This window comes from Leucopleurus acutus (genome assembly GCF_964270905.1).
Source record: "Leucopleurus acutus genome assembly, chromosome: 10".
NCBI lineage: Eukaryota > Metazoa > Chordata > Mammalia > Artiodactyla > Delphinidae > Leucopleurus > Leucopleurus acutus.
Genome location: NC_139153.1, coordinates 3642824 through 3664511, shown reverse-complemented (window position 1 = coordinate 3664511; position 21688 = coordinate 3642824). Strand labels below are relative to the sequence as shown.

Here is a 21688-nt window from a genome sequence, read left to right as displayed (position 1 = left end):
TTCTTTGTGTTTTGTCACTACCACTCCCCCGTTTCACCACCCCGCGGCTCTGGCGTGGGGATTTCTCAAGTTGACCGGCCGTGGCGGCCAGCAGGTGCGCACAGAGCGGACCAAGCGGCTGCCAGCCCTGACCGCGGGCCGAGACGCGACCGCGGGCGGAGAGGCGGCTGCGAGGCTCGCGCGCTGCCTGCCTGCCGGTGTGTTTTAAGTGTTATTGATTCGCCCGCATCTGGGTGGCTTTCTTTTTTTTCCCCTGCTTTAATCTTCATCTTGGCCCGCGCCCCGCCGTCCCGCGCGCATCCAGGAAGCCGGTGGGGCTGATTGGCGCTGGCCGCGTGCGGCTTTATCTCCTTTTTAATTAGAAACGGGGCGGAGGGACTCGGGAGGGGAGAGAGAAAGGGAAAACAACAGAAAATAACTCCCCTGGCCGCCCCGCCCGCCCGACCTCCCGCCGGCGGCGCCGAGACCTCATAGTCCCCGCAGGGGCCCAGCTGCCCGGAGGGAGGGCGCCGGCCTTCCGCCCCGCTGCCGCCCTTTGGGGTGGGGAGAGGGCTAGGTCGGGAGGAGTTGCAGGGTGGTTTGGGGCCAGGCCCTGCTGCTGCTCTCTGTACCTCGGGTTATCCATCTGTAAAATGGGCATGGGAGGCCTTTCGGTTCCTCGGATGGATGGCGGGGCACCTGTGGTATTCTTATTTTATTTGGATAGTTCAAGTGACTCAAGCACTAGCCTTTTTGTGACAATCAGATGCAATAATAGTAACTACCACAGCAGCTCATTTATTGAGTACTCACTGTGTGCCTGACACGTTCAGAGCACTTCCCATGTTTTGACACATTTAATTTTTCAGCAGCCCTATGAGGTGAGGTCCAGTTAATATCCTCCTTTTAGCAATGGGAAAACTGAAGTACAGAGAGGGGATGTAACTTGCCCAAGGTCACACAGCTACTAGGTGAAGGAAGCTTAGATGGCGCCCTAGACCTGAGCTCTTAGCTGCGAGGCTATGGTGCCTGTGCATTTTTTACCCCAATATATAGTTTCACTCTCTGCCGGTGTAGGGATTTCCTGGCGGTCAACTAGGTGTCGACAGGTTCCTCCTGACTTGTGGCCAGAACATCTCCACTTGACCTCCTCTTTCTGTGCTGCGTCTTCCTGAAACATTTAAAATATCCTAGCTCTGTGTTACTCTCTTTGAGTGGCTGAGACGCATGACCGAGAGCTCTTGCTAGGGTCCTGTTTTAGATCCATCACCTGCTAGCCTCCAGGCCTCAACCTCGGTGAGCCTCGGTTCTCAGCTACGCAAAGTGGATATGTGAAATGGAGATGGTGATTCCTGCCCTACAGGGCTGTTTAGAAAGGCCCACTGGTCTAGAGTTAGTGGTAGCACCTGCCATACTGCGTTTGCATATAATAGGGATGCTGCAGAAGGTCCCGGATGCATTCAAGGCATAACTAGGGGCACCTGCTGTGTAATAGGCAGTGACATTTTTGAAGCTCCACAATCCATTTAGCAAGCCCAGCAGACAGCCTCCCTGTCCTCAAGGAGCTGATGGTCTAATGAGAAAGACAGGTGATAAAAAAGCAAGCACACAGGTTAAAAACAAACACATACATTAAAACATTTCAGAAGACCATGAGTAATCAAGAGTATTAAGTAAACAAAACAGAGATTGTGATGGAAAGTTAGGAGGGATGGGGTGCAGAGGCAGGTTCCCTTTGGTGGGATGGTCAGGGAGGGGACCCTTGAGGTCACTTGGATGATGGCAAGAAGCCAACCGTGTGAAGGTCAGGGAGTGAGAGAGCTTCCAGGGAGAGGGACCTGCCCGAGGCAGGAAGAGGGCTGGTGTGTGGCAGGAGCGGCAGTTATGTGCTTCGAGAGGAGTGGGGTCACCTCAGCTCTTGTGGTGCTGGTCAGGGGACCCTCGCCTTGAGAAATCCCAATTCCAGAACAACTTCCCACAGCTGAGCCTGGACTGGAAAGACGAGGCACTTAGCCCAGCGGCTGACCATGGCCCATGTAAATGGGAGCTCGTTATTATAACCAGAGTGAGGTCTTCTCTTTCAAAGGGTGCTTGATGACCTTTGAAGGATTATACAAAAGGAAGCTCCAGACAAGTGGGCCATCTTTGTGTAAAGGGAGGGCTAGCTGCATTGTCAGGGCTACCACTGGAGCCTCTTTGGGGTTATCTTGATATTAGGAAATGGGCCCACCCTCAGGCCAGATACCCACGAGCCACACTGACGCCTCTCTTTCCCTTGTACCCTTCCCCAGCCCTCCCATCGGCTCCACCTCATCCATCAGCGAGCTGGGTCGCCTCCATCTGCGGCCACCCAGGCCACGCCACCTCTGGCCTGCCCACTCTCCCTGCTGTTGTTCTGGAGCCCTGCAGTCCTCTCCCCGCTGGGGCTGGAGGCATGGGATCCTGTCAGTAACCTGCTTCCAGCCCTTCAGTGCTTCTTGATGTACCGAGATAGATCAGCCCTGAGCCGTCTCCTCTCCCCAGACCCCCCACCCCCGCCACCGAGCCCTGGTTCTGCATTGGGTTCTGTGGGTTCTTTCTGTTCCTTGGCGATCCCAAGCTTGTTCCCTTCCCAGGACTTTGCATCTTCTGTTCCCTCTGCCCAGAATACTCTTCCCCAGACCTTCCCATGGCTGGTTCCTGACCATTCAGGTCTCTGCTGCACTGTTACCTCCTCAGGGAGGCCCTCCTTGACCACTCATGCTAAAGCAGCCCCTCTCCCTTCCCTCTCAGACCCACCACTACTTGTTATCACAGCATCTTCATTTATTTTCTTTGTAGTGCATGTCACTGAATGTTGTGTTCATTTGAGACATTTGCATGGTCTCCCTCCATAGCCCCTCGAAGTTAGGGCCTTGCCTGCCTCCCAGCATGGTGCCTGGGAGCCTGGTGCCCTGATAGGTGCCTAGTACGTACCTGTGAATGAATTGGGAAGACAGGAACCTTGCTGTGATAGTCATAAGCGTCCTCTAGGCCAGTTATACCTGGAGTGGGATACACATATTCCATTGGCATGCAGGAAGGAAATACTACATCTTTTATTCACAGTTGCTTTTTAAAGATTTTTAAAAAATAAAACATATACATACATACATTATGTTGTCCATATATAACATGTCTGAACAGTTTTTGTTCTTTAATCAACATCTGTGCACCCATCCCCCTTTCGGAGGCAAACGCTACGTGAAACTTGGTGGTTACCTTTGCAGTTTTACCGCACACAGATGACCCCTAAACAGTGCAGTTCCATTTTGCATGATTTTAAACTTCATCTCGATTGAATTCTCCCATAGATGCAAAGGCAACTGGCTTAGTTCATTTGACAGTATGTTTGTGACACGCATCATCTTTCTTTGTGTCTAAGAAAGAAATTAAGCCTCACTAATATTGAATATACACGTGGTACAAGTACCGATGGGAATTATAAATGAGTGAGCATGGGTTGGGGGTGCAGTATCAAAAAAGTTGAGAGACCCGTGCTGGGAGCAGTAGCAGGGGGAGGGCAGGGCTGGACGCCTAGGGAGGGCCTGTAGGTGTGCCCCCCACCTTGCTGGCCTAACGCTCCATCTCTCTGTGTCCCCTGCTCCAGTGGCTTCTCCTCGGTGGTAGCTCTGGGCGCGAGCATCATCTGTAACAAGATCCCAGGCCTGGCTCCCAGACAGCGGGCGATCTGCCAGAGCCGGCCCGACGCCATCATCGTCATAGGAGAAGGCTCGCAAATGGGCCTGGACGAGTGTCAGTTTCAGTTCCGCAATGGCCGCTGGAACTGCTCGGCGCTGGGGGAGCGCACCGTCTTCGGAAAGGAGCTCAAAGTGGGTATGTGCTCACCCAGACACCCCAAGCGGGGTCTTATAAACTGTGGGGAGACCAAATTGCCTTGGGAGTGCTCTGGGACCCCCTTCTCTGCTGCAGGCCGGAACGCCCTAGCTAAGGGATCCTGCAGGTGCCACAACTTGAATTTAGGTCTGCTGACGAGGGTCAGCTCTCCGATTGGAATCCACCACCAGCCGTTCCCAGTAGAGTTGCACACCAGCAGCCAGTGGCCTAAATGCTAACTGGCTGATACAGCACTGATACTGTTTTTTAAATTGAAGCCCAAATTTAGAAACTATCTGTTTCGCCTAAAAATATGGACTTCTGGCTTTTGAAAAATTGGCAGATCTACGGATAGCTTACACCTGTGTCCACTTAGTTACTAATGGGCTGCAGCTGAGAACACAGTGCCCTTTAGGTGGAACCTGGGCAGCCCATTCACTGCCACAGTCCCCACCCTTCTGCATTGCCTTGCCTGGCCACTGTGGGCATTTGAATTTCCAACCCCTGTTTTATGGGAATGGTGTAAAAGCCTGGTGGAAAGGGCACGGGAACAATGTTGGTTGCCAGGAGGCCCCGGTCGATGTGGGGAAGGCCATGTTGTATGTCTTCTCGCTTGTATGCGTCTGGAATGGGGGGCCGGAAAGCCTGCAGCCTCACTGCTGAATCGAGCAGTGAACTTCCCTGAAAGTCGGGTCAGCCTCAGGTCCCTCGGCTGCAGTGGTTCACCCAGCCTGCTCGACTGCTCACAGGGCACCCCTGGGTTCTCTGTCTCCTTCAGCCCCGACATCAGCAAATCCAGTTCATGTTGAAAAGATCCACCCCAAGTCTGGCCACTGCTCCACGCCCTCCCTCGCTCCCCCTCGGGTCACACAGGTGGCACCTCCCAGCCTCCGGCCATCCTGCAGACCCTCCTGCGGGCACGGTTGTCCTTTGTAAGTGGAAATCAGATCCTGTCATTTCCCTGCTTAATCTCCTTGGGAGGCTCCCCCTGGCCTCAGAATGAAATCCCAACTTCTCACTGGTCCGCCGCTGCCCTCTGTCCTCATCCGCTCCCATCTTCCTGTCCCCCTTGCCCACCCAGCCTCATGCTGTTTCCCAAGCACACGGCACTGTTTGGGTCCTGCTTGGGGGCCTCGGCTCCACGCATTCCTTCTGCCTGGTATCATCTCCCACCATCCTGTGCACCTTCCCTTGTGGTTGCTATGGTTTTCCTGCCTTCTCCTGCTCACACCCATGCCCCCTGTTTCTGGGACCCAGACCTGGGCTCTGGCGTTATTTTGAGCTGTGTCTTTGTTGACATATGAGATGTTACATATGGGGAAACTGAGGCTCAGGGGGACTTGCCCAAGGTCAGCAAAAAGTGAGTGGCAGGGTCTCCTAGGACTGGGCTGATCCCAGTGTCACTCGCAGTCCTGGAGTAGCTAGCTTGTTGGTGGCATTGTGATAATGCCTGCCAGGGTGCAACAGGAGGGCTCCAGTGCAGGGAGTCCTGGGATGAAGGAGTCCCTGCTGTCCAGAAGCCCCCAGCTGCCCAGAGTTGTAGGATTGAGGGATCCGTTGCAGGCTGAGGCGGGGGAATACCGCCAGTATGCACCACCAGTTTATTTATTTATTTATTAAAATTTTTTTAAATTTTAATTAATTAATTTATTTTTGGCTGCGTTGGGTCTTTGTTGCTGTGCGTGGTCTTTTTCTAGTTGCGGCGAGTGGGGGCTACTTGTCGTTTCAGTGCGTGGGCTTCTCGTCGTGGCTTCTCTTGTTGCAGAGCATGGGCTCTAGGCACGTGGGCTTCAGTAGTTGTGGCTTGTGGGCTCAGTAGTTGTGGCTCGCAGGCTCTAGAGTGCAGGCTCAGTAGTTGTGGCACTCGGGCTTAGCTGCTCCACGGCACGTGGGATCTTCCCAGACCAGGGCTCGAACCCGTGTCCCCTGCATTGGCAGGCAGATTCTTAACCACTGCGCCCACAGGGAAGCCCCCACCAGTTTATAATACCAGTATACACTGAGCAGGAGCAGAGGCCTGGGGCAAGGAGCATTCTTTGAGAGGAGGACTTGGGTAGGATGGCTTCAGGGGATTTAAGCAAACAGAGGCGCCAAGAAAACCCCTGGGATTGCGATGCTGGACAGCAGGCCTGCGGGACCTGGAGGGGAGTGGGAGCCAGAGCCTGGAGGTGTGTGGGGTCACGGCTCGCAGTTTCTATTTCTAGGTGGTAGGAGATAACGGGGAACTTTGAGCAGGGGCATGACTGCCAAAGTAAGGTTGCACTATATGAAATGGCCACAAGTCAGTGGTTTCAGGCCCACAAAAATAACAATATTATGTGATTCAGTCCAATGGGAATTCTGGAAGAGTCATTAAAGAGTGGGTACAGAATTCATTCATTCACTCACTCATGCGTTCACCAAAAATTTCTTGAGTGCTCTCTGTGGCTGGAGGCTGCCCTTTCAGCCTCTGTGGTCAGGGAAGGCCTCTGGATTTGTGAGGGAGGTGTCTGGGGGAAGGCAAAGGGGACGGCAGGTGCAAAGGCCCTGAGGCAGGAATGTGCTTGGTGGTTTGACAAACAGCACAGAGGCTGGCGTGGCTGGAGTACAGAGACTCAGAGGTCAGAGAAGGAGCCAGGAGGCAGACATTGTGGCACCTGTCAGGCCAAGTCCGGGGTTTGGATTTTCCTCTGGTGAGTGGAGGGGCAAGTGTGGGAGTGAGGAGTCTGGTCCAGTCTTCCAGGCAGGAGGTGGCAAAGTGGTAGCAGTGGAGACCCGTTTTGGCCGTGAGCTGCCAGGATAGAGCGAGACAGACAATCTGGAGGCTGGTTAGGAAGGAGTTACCCTGGTCTGGGTTTCTCAGGTGGTGGCAGTGGGAGCAGAGGAAGGGGAGGTCAAGATGAGACCCCTGCGAGTCTGAGGAGTCACTTCCCCTCTGAGCCTTGGCTTCCGCGTGTGTAAACAGGCAACCTGCTCCAGGACAGCAAGAAGAAGCCTCAGATTTACGCTTTCCAGGCTCTTCAACACTGCTCTGCCCTCATGGGATTGCCTCTCTCTGGGAATGACCAGCCAGCTGGGGCTGCCTTGTAGGGGTGAGGGATCAGGATTGTAGTCTTTGGGCACTCTGGCCATCAAGTCCACACTCTGGACGCAGAACACATCACTGGCCTTTGCAGAGACTTCCCAGAAGCTCCACCCCACACTTCTGCCTACTTCCCATTGGCCAGGACCTAGTCACATGACACACCTAGCTGCAAGGGAAGCTGGGAAATGTAGTCTTTTTTTCCCCCTTTTAATTCTGAGCGGCTGTGAGATAAGCTAAGGGTCTGTGACGGAGCAGGAAGGAGGAGATTGACATTGCTGGGGGGCAGCAGCCCTTCACAGGTTCTGCATCCCGTGCTGAGACCCAAAGGCTCACCGTTCTCCACCTCCTCACACCCAGTCCGGTCCCCACTCTGCCTATGTTTCTGTCTCCCCTCCTTAGTGTTCTGGATTTTACTGCTTAGATCTGAGGAGAGGGCCCCAGGGCAGGACCAGGCAAGGCCCTCGGGGATGCTGGAAACCGAAACCCAATTCAAGCTGCCTCAGGCGGGAAGGGGAATTGTGCATCCTCGGGAACTGAAGGTTGGGGTGCCGACTTGGGGAGCCCTGGGTTGTGAGCTGGCATCAGCTTCCTCTGGGACAGAAAGGTGTCTGTTGGGGGGGTCAACCTCCAGGCTCAGGTCCTGCAGGAAAGAGCCTGACCTTTCTGTGGCAGCGCCTGCAAGAGCCCTGGAGCTCACTCTGATTGGATCTGGGGCCTGACTTCTGGGCGTGTGTCCATCCCAAACCATCACAGGGACCACTGACAATAGGGCTGTTGTTGTCCAGGCCTTGGAGCCACACCTGCACCATCTCCCAGGGAGGGGGACTGTTTGTGGGGCTTTCAGGCAGCTCGGGTGGCCAGAATGAGGACCGACCGCAGGCGGGGCGACTTCCACACACAGTCCTGGGGGCTGAAGTCCAAGATCAAGGTGCTGGCAGGGTTGGCTTCTTCTGAGGTCCCTACGCTTGGTGTGTAGAGGGTCGCCTTCTTCCTGTGTCTTCATTTGGTCTTTCCTCTGTGCACGTGCCCTGATGTCTCTGTGTGTCCTAATCTCCTCTTCTAACGACACCAGTCAGGTTGGAAGAAGGCTCACCTGAATGGCCTCATTTTAACTTAATCACCTCTTTAAAGGTCATACCTCCAGATACAGACACATTCTGAGGTACTGAGGGTTAGGGCTGGGCATATGAATTCTGGGGGGGGGGGGGACACAATTCAGCCCATAACAAGCAGCCTGAGAGCAGCCTGGTCTGCACTTTAGGGAAAAGCATATGGGGTGTGGTGGGTGCTCGGAGGTGAGATTCCCAGGTGGAAAGAGCAGATTGGACCAATGGAGATGGCCTTGGTCTGGGTCTTGAAGGGTGGGAAGAATTTCACGGGTCAGTGAATGGAATCCAGGCAGAGGGAACATCAGGACAAAGACGACGTGTGATTCCTAAGGGGATGGCGAGCGGGGGTCTGCAGCCTCAGGTGAGGTGACAGGCCAGCTCTCAAGGGTCTTAAATGCCAGGGCTTATGTGACCCCACGACAAGTTTATCAACTGCTAACCAGGCTCAGTGTGGCCCTTGGGGACCCAAAAAGGTGTTCACCCCACTCCAGGTTTTTCATTTTCATAAATAAAACAATGAACTCCCCCTTGAATCCACCACCAGCATGACAATTAGAATAAGGACCGGTAGCTTGCACCCCTGTGAACGTCCCTCAGGCAACTCCTGCTCCCGCCTCCCAAGTCACACTTTCTCTATCCTGAATCTTGATGTCTAATTTATGCTACTGATATATTCCCCAGAAGTACATTATTTAGTTTGAGTTGTGTTTAATTTTACAGAGAAAAGGCATCACGCTATAGGCAGTCTTTTGGAATTTACTTCTTTCCCCTCAGTATTAACAAAGCTCATCTGTGTTGTTCTTAGCTGTTGTTGATTCATTTCAGCTGTGGTGAATAGACCCCATCTGTGCACCCGTGCCTTGGCTGAGGGGCGTCTGGGTTGTCTCTGAGCACCTGCTGTCACAGTGCCACCGCGGGCCTTCCTGTGCGCGTCTCCCGGGGCCCACGTGTGTGCTTCTCTGGGGTGTATGCTGAGGAATGGAATTGCTGGTCACAGGGTATGAGGATGGGCCTGATTTCTGCAGTGACCGTGCCACGTGCCACTTCCCCAGCCGGCAGTGTTGCAGTGTTGACCCTCGGCCTCGCTCACACACGGGATTGCCCAGACGTCTTCATTTTTGCCTGGGGGATGGGTGTAAAATGCTTCGTCACTGTCCTCTTGATTTACATTTCCCTGAGAAGTCGTGTGGTTGAAATCCCTTCCTATGTTTACTGGCCGTGCAGGTTGACTCTTCTGTGAGTTGCCTATTCGTGCTCGTTGCCTGTTTTTCCATCCGGTTGTGTGTGCTCGTGTCACAGGTAGAAGAGTGAGGGCTGCATCAGGCAGGACCCCAGGGAGGGTGGGTCCCATGGGGCTTCACACCCTTGTCTTTCATCTTTTCGTGGAGGATCGGTGGGTGAGGGCCAGGAGCAGAGGCAGCCCTTCCTCTGGGTCCATCACCTCATGGGTCCTCTCCATCCCTGAAAGAAGGCATGTCCACCTACATCTCAGCTCAGAGCCACGTGGAGGCTGACCAAGTCACGCGGGTGTTCTGTGGCAAGACTGAGATGGCCGGCGAGTTCCCTGCTGCTGGAGGGGTTCTTGTTTGTGTGGTTCTGCCACACGTGAGATTCTTGAGGCCGCCGTGTGTTGGACAACCTCGTTTTGTTGGTGGGCTTGAGGCAGCCACACGAGCACGGACATCCGAGTCACGCAGCCCACCTTGTCAGGTGGCAGCAGCACTCACAGGACGTAAGACCCTAGCGCCTGGTGGGTTAGGGCCCCAAGGGGATGTCCCTTCACCCTTCCAGGAGGCCCACGTGCCCGTCTCCTGTGAAGAGGAACTCAAGGACCTGGGGATGCTCCGGATTTATTCCTGGTGCAGCAGGACAGGGAGATGTGGAGTAGAAAGGGGAGAAGCTCTTGGTCCCACTTCTAACCTGAGCTCATCATTTTGATTCTACAAAGTGTATCCGCCAGTCTGTCCACTTCTCACCACCTCGCCCATCATCTCCTTGTTCAAATCTCCATCTTCAGAGAGCCGTCACCCAACTCCATCAGCCCCCTAATGTACCCCCCCAACCACCTGGCACCCAGCGAAGAGTCTCCCCACGGTCGCTGTGACCACGGTGTCTCGCTGTGTAAAACCCTTCCTCTCGCTCTGAGAACAAAATGCCAGCAGGTCCCCTGGCGCTTTGCTGACCTCCGTGACCCGCATCCCGACCCCCTCTCCACCCCAGCTCTGCCACCCTCTTCCCACCCTCTCACGTGACTACGTCCTTCCCACCTCAGGGCCTTTGGCCCAGCTGGTCTCTCTGCCTGGGTGCTCTCCCATCCTTCCACCCTCAGCTCACACGGCAGCCCCTCACCAGGACCGCCTGTGTAGTGTAGACCATCCATTCTCCAGCTACCCCTCACCTTCCATGTTTTTCTCCTCATCACTTACTGCTCCAGGGCACATCCTCTATTTATTTGCTCATTTGTGCCGCCCAGAATTATAGTTCAGCCCTGCAGTTACCTGCCGCTTCTCTTCCCAGCTTCCCCATTGCCTGGCTGTGGACCAGGACCAAACGGCAATGATAATATACCCATCTTGCAGGTGTGGGCAGCTGAGATTACTTACACCCCACGAGGCACCCAGAACGTGCTCCATAAATCACAGCTATGTTATTCTTGAGTCTCTCCAGCCGGAAGGGCTCAGTGGATGTGGTGCACCCCCAGGTACTGGTGCAGACCCCCGCCCCAGCTCCTTCTGGAGCAGAGGTCAGAGCAGAAGGGCCACAGGGAGAAACTGCTGAGCGATGGTGGGTAACCTGCATACCCCAGCATTATGCAGGCCTCCACCCAGACGCCACCTTCTCCAGGAGGCCTCCTTTGACCATCTGGCCGAGACAGCCTCCCCTGTAGGTCATGCTGTGCTGTTGTCTTTATAGCACTTACCACTTCCAGAAGTGACTTTGCATACTTTTGCAAGGCTGTGTGTGTCTGCCATCGGTCCCTGGCTGTGGGGAAGTCCATGGAGCCCGGACCTGTCAGTCGTCTTCTCTCTGTGACCCCCAGCACCTGGCCCATGGCCTGGCACACGGTAGATGCTCAGGAAACACATGGAGAGATGCTCGCCCCCCTGGCAGGCCAGCTCCTCTCTACCCTACTCGCCCAGCTGCTCTGAGCCCTCCAGGGTCTTGTTAGTCTCGTGGCCCCAGGTCTGGGTGCACCACACACATGGGAAGCGATCTGTTCTCTTTGTTGAGTGAATGCTTTCCATTTCTCACCCAAAATACAAGACTGATCGTTCATTCCTGCATGTGAGCATTTTGATCCATGTTAGGCCAGCGTTCTGTTAGCTCTCCTCCCACATTTGCGTTGGCTTCAAATGGGATCAAATGTTGAGTAGGTCAAGGCCTAGGGGAGATCCCCCCTCCATGGCGTGCCTCAAGAGGACCTGTTCCCAGTCTGTTCAGCAGACTGGTTTCTATCCCTCCCCACCCCCACCCGCTGCTCTGGGGTAAAAAGGAGGACTCCCTGGATGGTAAATTTGGGAACTCAGCATGCTATACTCCCTGCTTGAGAGAGAGCCAGTGTATTAAAGGCTCTGAAAAGTCCTGCAGACAAGAGAGTAGCTTGAGGAGGCTTCCCTGGAGGTCCACACTCCCCTGACCTCAGACTCACTGGCCATCTGGTGGAGCTGCTCTTCCAAGGCACCCACACCAGGAAACACTGCTCTGGAGACCCTCACAGATTGGCCATGCTCCTACTGTGGCTTTTGGACTAACCAGGAATCCACCCAAAGTATATTCATCCACCACCAAGTCCGACATCCTTCCGCAAGGGCACAGCGGAGGCATGTTCCAGTATCTGATATGGACGTGGACGATGAGATCTATACGAGTCAGCGTCACTCTGCAGAGTCCCTGAAATCAGCCACAAAATTCAGAATATGTAGTTTTCTATACAAGTAGGAAGACATTCACGTGTGTATATAACGTGTATACAGTGAAGATGCACCCTATCCAAGGTATTCATACGCTATTTTTTTTAGTTCAATTTTTTTTTTTTTTTAAGATTCCACGTATACATGAGATCGTACAGTATTTGTCTTTCTGTGTCTGGCTTATCTCACTTAGCATAATGACCTCAAGGTCCATCCATGTTGTCACAAATGACAGGATTTCCTTCTTTTCTATGGGTGAATAATATTCCATTGTATGTACATACATATATATACACATATGCGTGTGTGTGTGTGTATCACATCTTCTTTCTCCATTCATCTGTCGATGGGCTCAGGTTGTTTCCATGTCCTGGCTATTGTGAATAGTGCTGTGGTGAACACGAGGGTGCGAATATATTTTTGAGTTAGCATTTTCATTTTCTCTGGCTAAATACCCAGAAGTAGAATTGCTGTATGCTAATTCTATTTTTAATTTTTTGAGGACTCTCCATATTCTTTTTCCATAAAGGCTGCACCGACTTACATTCCCACACGTACAGTATGTTAAATTTACTTTTCCCCGGGTGCATTTGGTTGAATTCATTTAAGTGCTCATGCGACACCCCCCTGCCACCCACAGTATGTCCACCCATTCATTCACTCATTCATTGGTCCCACAGATGTTTACTAGAATCTTCAGCGTGGTAAGTGGCTGATGAATCGGCCACAGGGTCTGCTCTCGGGGCGCTCACCGTCTGTTGGGGACAGACAGCAGAGTCGGGGCTGAATGAGGGGTCTGGTAGAAGAGCAGAGGGCACGGGTGGCACTGGACTGGAGCGTGGAAGGCTGCCTACAGGGTCACCTAAAATGGGCCGCCACAGCCCAGGAGAGGAAGGGTGTGGTGGGGATGGGCAGCTGCAGCAGGCTTGCAGGTGTGACCCAGCCAGAGCTGGGGATCCAGAGTGATCTGGGCACTGGCTCCAGGCTGGGGGGCAGGGAGGGCAGAAAGAGGCTGGAGAGAGTAGTGGAGACAAATCCATCCCACAGGGTTTGCCTGGGAGGGGAGCTGTCCGAAGAATCTCTCTCCCTTGTCTCTGGGGAGAGACAGGATGTGGGAAGATGATCAAATTCTTAGCACATATAGAAATTTGCTATGAGTCTAGCATTATTATCAACAAAGAAATGGTGATTTCCTGATGTGTGCTCCTGGGGACGGCTGCATTCTTTTTCACATACTCACGACCTCCTGTTTGGTACTCCCCTGTGGAATTTTTCCAGGGAAGGGCACAGATGACCTAGGATTCAGGCCCTAGGGGCCACCCTCTTCTGTCTACCAACCGGGGAACTTGGATGCATTTCTGGGCTTCTGCTCCTGTCCCGTTTCACCGCTTCTCCTCCCGAGTGGTCACTTCAGCAGCTCGCCCCTCTCCCTCGGGTGACCGGCTGGGCCCAGGATCCCAGGTCTGAGAATCCGTATGCCTCGCACAGTGGCTCCGTCTTTTCGTCTGTCTCGGGCAGGGTGGGTGGATGGAGCACATGTCTGGTGAGCTGATGACTGCTTGGAGGGATGATTTGAAGACCTTTCCGGTGAGAGACACAGAAGTGAGGGGCAGGCCAGCTCCACTTTCTCTCTGCCATTTCTTAACAATACGCCATCTTGCCGGAGCAAAAGACCTATTCTTTCCCTATTCTTGCTTAGAACGCAGCTAACAAAGGACTTTTTGTCTCGCGTGCATTTTTTTTTTTTTTTGCAAGCCTCAGTTCATCCTGGGTTTTAGCTCTCCTGACACCATTCTTTGAGATGAGTCTTTTGTTAGAACATTCTCTTGCCAGCTTTCTGATGGTTGACACACACTCCCACACTCCCACGCCTTTACATGCACAGTCATTCATTCATTCAACTGTCGAGGCTTCGCAGATGAATAATCCGGGTCCTCACAACCTTGTGGGGAGAGACTGATCTTTCAATTTAACACAGAGTAAGGATGGCAAAGGTGCTGAGCCAAAAGCCGAGGAGGGGATGTCAGGAAGGCCCTCGGACAGGGGACCCCGAGCAGTGTCTTGATGGAGACAGTTAACCAGTGCCACGCCTAGTGAGAGCTGCTGCGTACTGATCCCTTCCAGGTGTGGTCTTGGCTTGTTTCACCTTCCTAATGACTTTAGGAGGCAAGTGCTTTATTATTCCCATTTTACAAAGGAGGAAACCGAGGCCTTGAGAGGTCAGTCAACTCACCCCTGATCCTTCCCCCCGGGGAAGTGGAGCCAGGCTGCCAACCTGGCTTGATTGGCCCCCCCAGGGCCCTGCTCTGAAACCACTGAGCTACATGGCCTTTCACCAAGCCCGTGGGAGAGGAAGGGCATTTACCGACTGAGGGAGCAGCGTGTGGAAAGGCTTGGAGGCAGGACGGCTTGGAGGAAGGAAGGAATGCCCTGAGCATTTTTTTTGTAAAAATTTTTTTATTAAATCAGAAAAAGAAAGATACAGTTTACATGATATCAGTCAATCATATGGCTACTTTGACTTACATTTTAATACACTCATGGTCCTATTTACTCCTCTGTACAAGTATTAAAAAAAAAACTCAGGTATTTGAATAATCTTCTGTAAGTTGGTTGTTGACCCTTGGCGGGTGGCAGCAGTGCGGTCTGGCCTTCCTTGCTGGGAAGAGACGCTTGGATAGAACGGAGGTGGGAGAGAAGGGCGGGGGCTGGGAGACCAGAGTCCGTCTCTGCGGGCCTGTTACGTCAGCCAGGCCCCGCCCAGACACGTGCCCCCTGCAGCCCCCTAGTTCCTCTGCTCGAAGACAGCCAGATGTGGCGTTCTGAGCCCAGAAGGGCTGTGAGTGTCATGCCATGGGGCTGGCAAAGGCAACCTTTTTCCGTCTGTCTGTTTTCCACATCATCATATATTTCAGCTGGTGTCACTGCAGATTGCTCACCCTCTGACCCATTGGCTTTAAATAGCAAAATAGAAAAAAATACAATGCACTTTGTGGTTTCCAGTAAGATACTGTAAATACACCCAGATAATATTCCGGTGCAGACCATTTGCAGTGGCTGCACAGGGCGGTGGAATGGAATCTTTCAGGCAGGCTTGGACATCAGTTTATTTCCTCTGTACCCGCCGGGGTCGTTATGGAGCTGGGATGTGGGGAGGGCATCAGCCGGGCTCCCCGGGTTCATCTCAGTGATAACAACTGTCTTTGCTAAGCACCTTCTGGGGAACGGGGCCTCTCTGTACACAGAGGTTTCGTTTCGTCTTCAGGGCAGCTTGGCCGTGTCCTCCTGGTGGATCCCATTTCACAGGTGGGGAAGCTGAGGCCGGGGAGCCAGCATCCTTGCTCAGGGTCACCCCGCCCAGAGTAAGGAGCAGGGCGGAGGGACTAATAGGCTCCATCTTACCCAAGTTCTGAGCTGAGGCTGCCTGAGCTTCTGCGTGGAAAGTTACCTGGAGATGCAGGTGGCTTGAGAGTGAAAGAAGCTGTGGTGGAGGTGAGGGCAGAACTCCACGCTGGGAGCCAGGAGACCCTGGTCCTAATCCCCCAGGTCTCGCTGCTGAGTCATTGATGAGCCTGGGCACGTTTCCCGGCCTCTGTGAACCTCTCTTGTTCCAGGATGAACCCACGGGCCTTATGTCTGTGGCTCTGGGAGACTTTTCTCTGGTTCCGGGCACAGAGGGCCCTGTGCTGGGGCAGGATGGTAGGGCTTGCAGGACCTGCCTCTGCCCCAACAGCCTCATTTCCTCCCACCCCCGTGGGCTTACCTGCTCCCGCCACTGCCCAGGCCGGGTCAGGGCCACCGCAGGGTCTGCCCATCAGCCGGGAGCCCCCTCTCCCCTCAGACAGCCTCATGGCTGGCTCCTCCCGGCTCAAAAGTCCCCACCACAGGTGGTGCCTGCTCCCGTCACCTCCCTGTCCTGCGTCTGCAGAGTCCTCCGCTGCCGCTGAGTGAGTGATGTGTCTTGCTTTCTGCCCCCTCAGAAGCCAAGGCCATGTCTGAATCCCTCCTCTCAGTTTCCCCAGCCCCCAGCACAGTGCCTGGCACATAGTAGGTGCTCAAGCAATATCTGTTGAGTGAAGGAACAGGGCACGTGGCTCGGTCAGGGGGGCCGAGGAGAGGCAAGGTGTGACGGAGGTTCTTCCTCTGCTCGTGCACAGGAGGGAGAGGTAGGTGGTCAAGGCAGGAGGGGGCTAGGTCTGTTCTTGGAGGGGCAATGGTCAGTGATGGGCAGTAAGCCAAGCCCAGTGTCCTCTGCTTACTGGCCCCATGTGGAAGAGTCGGGAAAGAGCCTGGGCCAGGAGTCAGTAGGACTGGGGTGGGTGTCGTAACCTTAAGGCAGGAGACAGGGTCAGACTCTGGAACCAGGCTGACCAGGGTTGAATCCTGGTCAGAGTACACGCCTCTCTGGGCCTCAGTTTCCCCATCTGTAAAATGGAGATAAAAATGCTCCACACCTCATAGTGTCGCCAGAGTGAAGCGAATTGATCTGTATTGAGTGCTTAGGAAAGAGACTGGCAAATAGTAAGCGTTTTATGACTTTGCTGTTCTTCTTATGAACCGTGTGCCATTGGGACCATCACCTCATTCTGTTTCTGCAGCAGTAAGACACACCTTAGAACTGCCCGTGCAGACAGCCAGTAAAAGACAAATAGCTTCGGGAAATTGCCCAACTGGAGGGGCTTCCCCAGGCTGAGAGTGGGGCTGTCCCGGGAGCTCCGAGCGTGGTCAGGGTCGGGGGTGTCCTCCGCAGTGGTTGGATGCCTGTGACCCCTAGGTTTGCATCCTGGCTCTGCCTCTGTAAGTCACCTCCTCGAGCCTCAGTTGCCCACAGATACAATAAGGAACTGCTGCTTACCTGGGATGGGCGAAGGAGGCATGGACGGATGGAGGTTAAGATGGCCTCTCACGCAAGGAATCTGCGATGGTAAGATTCTGGGTTGCTCGTCTACCTTCTTTCTGCCATCAAACCCTGTTCTCAGGAGGCCGTCCTATTTGAATGCGTCCTATAAATTTATTGATGTTTTAACTGGTAACAGTTGAATGGCAGAAATAAAGGCATTTTGATCAGGGTTGCTGCCTTAAGGCAAAGGAATCTCTCTCAACCGTGGGCTTTGCCACGCAGCGAGGAGCTGGAAGGGTGGTTGGAGCAGGGGCTGAGGGAGGACACTGCCAGCTTGGGCCTGGAATCCCAGTTCTGGCTGGTTTCTGGGTTGGCGGCCTCAGTGAATCAGTTGACTTCTCAGAGCCCCGGTTTCCTCATCGGTAACACTGTGGAGAATGGTGGCCACCGAACGGGGCTGTTGGGCAACACCCCCAGGGGTGGGTCTGGCAGGTGCTTAACAAAGGTTACTTTCCTTCTACCCTCTCCCTGCACGGAAAAGCCCCGAAACCCCAGGCCTTGGGCAGACTCTGTCCTGACGCCCTGGGGGAGGTCATGCCGAACGGGTGGAGCCCATCGCTGCTCTGCACCTGCCTGGTCAGAGCCTCTCTGAACCTCAGTCAGCGGGTTTCCCTATAAATAGGTGACCAGAACACTTTCCCAAAGCGCCTAGCGCGGAGCCTGGCCAGTAATAAGCACTAAGTGAAGCTCACCTGGTTTTTGGCCACTGCTTGGAGCGTTCATTCATTCATTCATTTATCTATCCATCTATTCATCTAACAGATATGTACTGAGCACCTCCTACATGCCAGGCCCTGGGGACACGAAGGGCACATGACAAAGCGCTGCCTTCAAGGGCATTATGCTGTAGGGGCAGCAGGAGTGGTGGCTGTGGTGTGAGAAACAGACGACAAACAAATAAGTCTCAAATGGCAGGAGGGCCGTGGAGAAAACTCAAGCGGGGGAGTTTCTCTCTGTACCTCTCAGGGGGCCTGTAATTCCATCCATGGTAATTATTATAATACTCACTACCGTTTATTCATGCACTGGTCCCAGGACTCACAGATACCTGGGACCCCCACCCGCTGGGTGCCAGCTGGGTGAGATTCACAGATACGGAAATGGAGGATCAGAGAGGCCCAGTGACTTGCCCAGGGTCACCCAGCTTCTGGCGGGGTGGGGTTGGCAGTGAGGTCTGCTCATTCCTTTATCTGTCACACACAATCGTGGGGACTGTAAACAGCGGGAGACAGACAGACACGGGCCCTGCTCCCTCGGGACCCCCCAAGTCTGGCTGGGCAGCCGGAGTCTGGGTCAGCCCCACACACTGGCCTCTGTGTGAGGCTATCGTGTCCTTCAGTGCATCATGGAGCTCAACGAGGCAAAACAGACTTGGTGGTAATCGTGATCACAGCAGCAGCGGCCAGTGTTTATGGAACACGTACCCCATGCCGGGCGCTGTCCACTCACCAGCCCGTGATGCTGCTAAGCCCATTTCATGGAGGAAGCAACAGAGGCTTAGACAGGTTGACAGGCCTGACATTAGTTACACGGCCAGCCCACTGCCCAGGGCAGCTTTCCTGGTGGTCAGTGAGGAGGGGGAAGTATGGGGACTGGGCAGTCCTAGTCTAACACTGGTGGGCAAGGCCCAGGTCAAGGTCAATGGCAGGGGTCAGCAGTGACCCTTTAGCATCTGGAAGCGTTGGACTGCAACAGCCAGTACCTGGGTCCCAGGGAGCTCAGAAGCTAAGAATAACGGTCCCTCTGTTTCTCGGGGGCCGTGGGTGCAGAGGTGAGGGCCAGCTTGGTGGGGAGGGAAGGCTATGGCCCAGGATGGACTTCACTCTGGTCTAGGAGTGCACCTTGAACTCAAGGGAGTTGTGTGTGTGCCGGGTGCAGCCGCCCTTCTCCCACTCACCTTGGGATGTGCTGGGGGATCCTGGGTAGGAGCAGAAGCCATCTGCATTGCATGTGCTGCTCAGAGGGCTCAGAGATACCTGGGACCTCCGCCTGCTGCGTGGTAGAACCTCACACACTTGTCCCCACCCCCACCCCCAGGGAAGAGCCTGGGGGAAGGGCAAGTCTCAGGTGGCGGGCCAGGCTCCGACCCTTCCTCAATTTGCTGCTCTGTTCTGAGTCTGATAAAGGGGATACAGTTTCCCTTCAGCTGCCGGAGGCTGCCAGTGGGGCCGCTGCGCTTTGCAGTCATTTGCTCCCCGGAGAAAGTTCTTGGTCTGAACAGGGTGTCCAGAGGCCACGACTGCAGCTCAGCGCTGCTGCCCACCAGTTGGGTGGCCTGGGTGAACCAGACTTTTCTCTTGGCCTCAGTTTCTTCAACAAATGAAAACTCCTACTCCATACCTCACAGCCTTCTTATAAGGGACCATTACTACCATCGTCAATAGAAATCGTAATAAATCTAATATTTGGGGTCACTGTCTCATGCCAGGCCCTTTGCTAAATGCTTTACCTTTGTTAATTCTTTCTAGTTCTCTCGACCTCCCTAATTAAAGTGAGCGGTTGTTATCCTATTTTGTAGAGGAGGAACTGGCGCACAGAGCAGTTAGGTGACTCACCCAAGGTCACACAGCTAGAAAGTGGTGGAACAGAGATTTCCTCCCCCCATCTTATTCTCTGTGTACTCTGCACCTGATGATTCTTTCTCTGATGTCTGTGAGGGTCTAATCTCGCTGTCGCCTGGTTCCTCCAGTGTATCCTTTTCTCGTGGGTTTGATTCTCAGTAGCGTGAGCTGGTGCCTGGAGACGGAGGCTCAGGCAGAGGAGGAACTGGTCCAAGTCACGGTCAGTCAGTGGCAGAGCTGGGCTTGAATCCGGGCGTATGGGCTCCAGCACCCCTGTATTAACAGGGCCGCCGTGGAATGTCAGGGCCAGGCGTCGGCACAGTGAAGCCGTCGGTCCAGCAGGTGGACAGGCCTACGTGTCTGCAGGGTGCGGATGCGGTGGCCGGGGGTCGGCGTGCAGGTTGCTGGCATCCTAGCAGCCTGGGTGAGGGGCTGCGAAGTGAAGGAGGGACGGGTGAGAAGGTCCACCTGAGTCGGCGTGACGGTGTCCTGAGAGACTTCTCCATCCCTGGGGCCTCTTCCTCTAGGGTGCTTCCCTGACCCACACCCACCCTGGCTCCAAGAGCGAACGCGCTGAGCGCCCACACTAGGCACAGGGTCTGCGTTCATCTCCATCCCGGCAGGAGGTGCCGCTCTGGGACCCAGGGAGGCCGGGGGGTTGGGTGGCAGGGCGTATCTGCACCAGGCCTAAGTGACCGCCCCCCACTCTTGCACCCCAGCTACTCAGGACCCTTCCACCCCACTCAACAGCTCAGCACCGCCCTGCAGGGCCCTTGTAAATTCTTAACATGTGGCTCCCAGCCCCCCAGCAGGGCCATCTCCACCTCCACGTAGCTGGGAAGCCCTGCAGGGAAGTGACACCTCAGCAGCTCCCCAGGCCCCCACTGACCCTTTGCTGTCCTGTCCCTCCTGCCTGCCCGCGAGCAGTCCCTCTCCCCTCCCGCAGCCCTTGTCCCCTGTGTCAGTCGGAGTCCCGAGGATGCAGGTCCCAGCCTTCTCTGGAGATGCTCACAGTCGAGTGAGGGGGCCACGGGGGTCCAGACCTCTAGACAGCAGGTGACACAGCAGCGATAGCAAGGCCACGAGCACAGGAGCTGCTGTGTCAGGCAGGTGCCACGAGCCAGGCAGGGCGCTGAGAGCTTCACATGGACAAACTCTACTCTCTTATCATCCCCGTGAGAAAGGGACTATTGCTGTGTCCCCACTTTCCAGCGACAAGACTGAGACACGGGGAGGGGGTGGTGGCGGCTGAAGGTGACAGAACTACAGACCGATGTTCTGGGGTTTCAGCCTAGGCCTCTGGCTCCAGAGCCTGGGTGCACTGTGGTGGTCAGAGTGCTGCGTTACAGTTTGTCACCAGGTGCCACGAGTGCTGTGCGTGTGTGCAGCGGGCATGGCCACATCAGCCTGGGGGGAGTGGGTGGCCATCCACAGAGGAGTCCCTCTTCTGGTCTCCAGCCTCTCTCCTCCGCTGCCCCGTCGACTCCCCAAGGGCGTTCAGTGACTGGGGATTCAACGGGGATGTGCGTGATGGGGGTGCCTGGGACGGAGCTTTCTCGGAGTGAGGAACGGGCGCTCAGTCAGTCTCTGTGGTGCCCCGACAGTGAGCTCAGCCTCCCTTCCCATCCCAAGACGCCCTGGACCTGAGCCCAGCCTTTCCACTCTTGTCCCTGCAGGGAGCCGGGAGGCCGCCTTCACCTACGCCATCATTGCAGCCGGCGTGGCCCACGCCATCACTGCTGCCTGCACCCAGGGCAACCTGAGCGACTGCGGCTGCGACAAGGAGAAGCAAGGCCAGTACCACCGGGACGAGGGCTGGAAGTGGGGTGGCTGCTCTGCCGACATCCGCTACGGCATCGGCTTCGCCAAGGTCTTTGTGGATGCCCGGGAGATCAAGCAGAATGCCCGGACTCTCATGAACTTACACAATAACGAGGCAGGCCGAAAGGTAGGCAGCTAGGGAGGGGAGCCGGGCGGCTCTTGCAGAGATGCTGCAAAATGGCTTATTCATAACAACTGGTGTTGGGTGTCTGGCGATGGGCCACAGGGCTCTGCCCGTAGCCTCATTCTGCTTGCATCTGTTGTCGATTTGCTGCTGGTCAGGATTTCTGTGTGGCATGACACTTGTCAGTTACCGACAAGGTTGAATAATCGAATCTCTGTTTAAACATTGGATGTAACTCAGCAAGATGGAAAGAGGGACGGATGTGAACTGTCATCCTCGGGCCCACAAAATCAGCTGTACAAAACTCTGTGGGGAGGAGTTGAGGTGAGTGCAGTAGGAGTCATTGCTGTAGAGCAGATGCCAG

The 21688-nt window shown here is 54.7% G+C and overlaps 1 protein-coding gene across 2 annotated transcripts in view; it reads left to right on the top strand.

The window, feature by feature from the left end:
* WNT7A (Wnt family member 7A) overlaps nt 1-21688 on the top strand; it is a gene marked incomplete at both ends in the record, with an annotated part of 68024 nt that overhangs the window by 1167 nt on the left and 45169 nt on the right. Inside the window, 2 exons of one of the 2 annotated variants that reach the window (XM_082847663.1) lie at nt 3608-3834; nt 21056-21327. In XM_082847663.1, the coding sequence (XP_082703789.1) occupies nt 3608-3834; nt 21056-21327 (499 nt within the window). The remainder of the gene's footprint in view (nt 1-3607; nt 3835-21055; nt 21328-21688) is intronic. The other variant, XM_082847664.1, reaches the window with a different exon arrangement.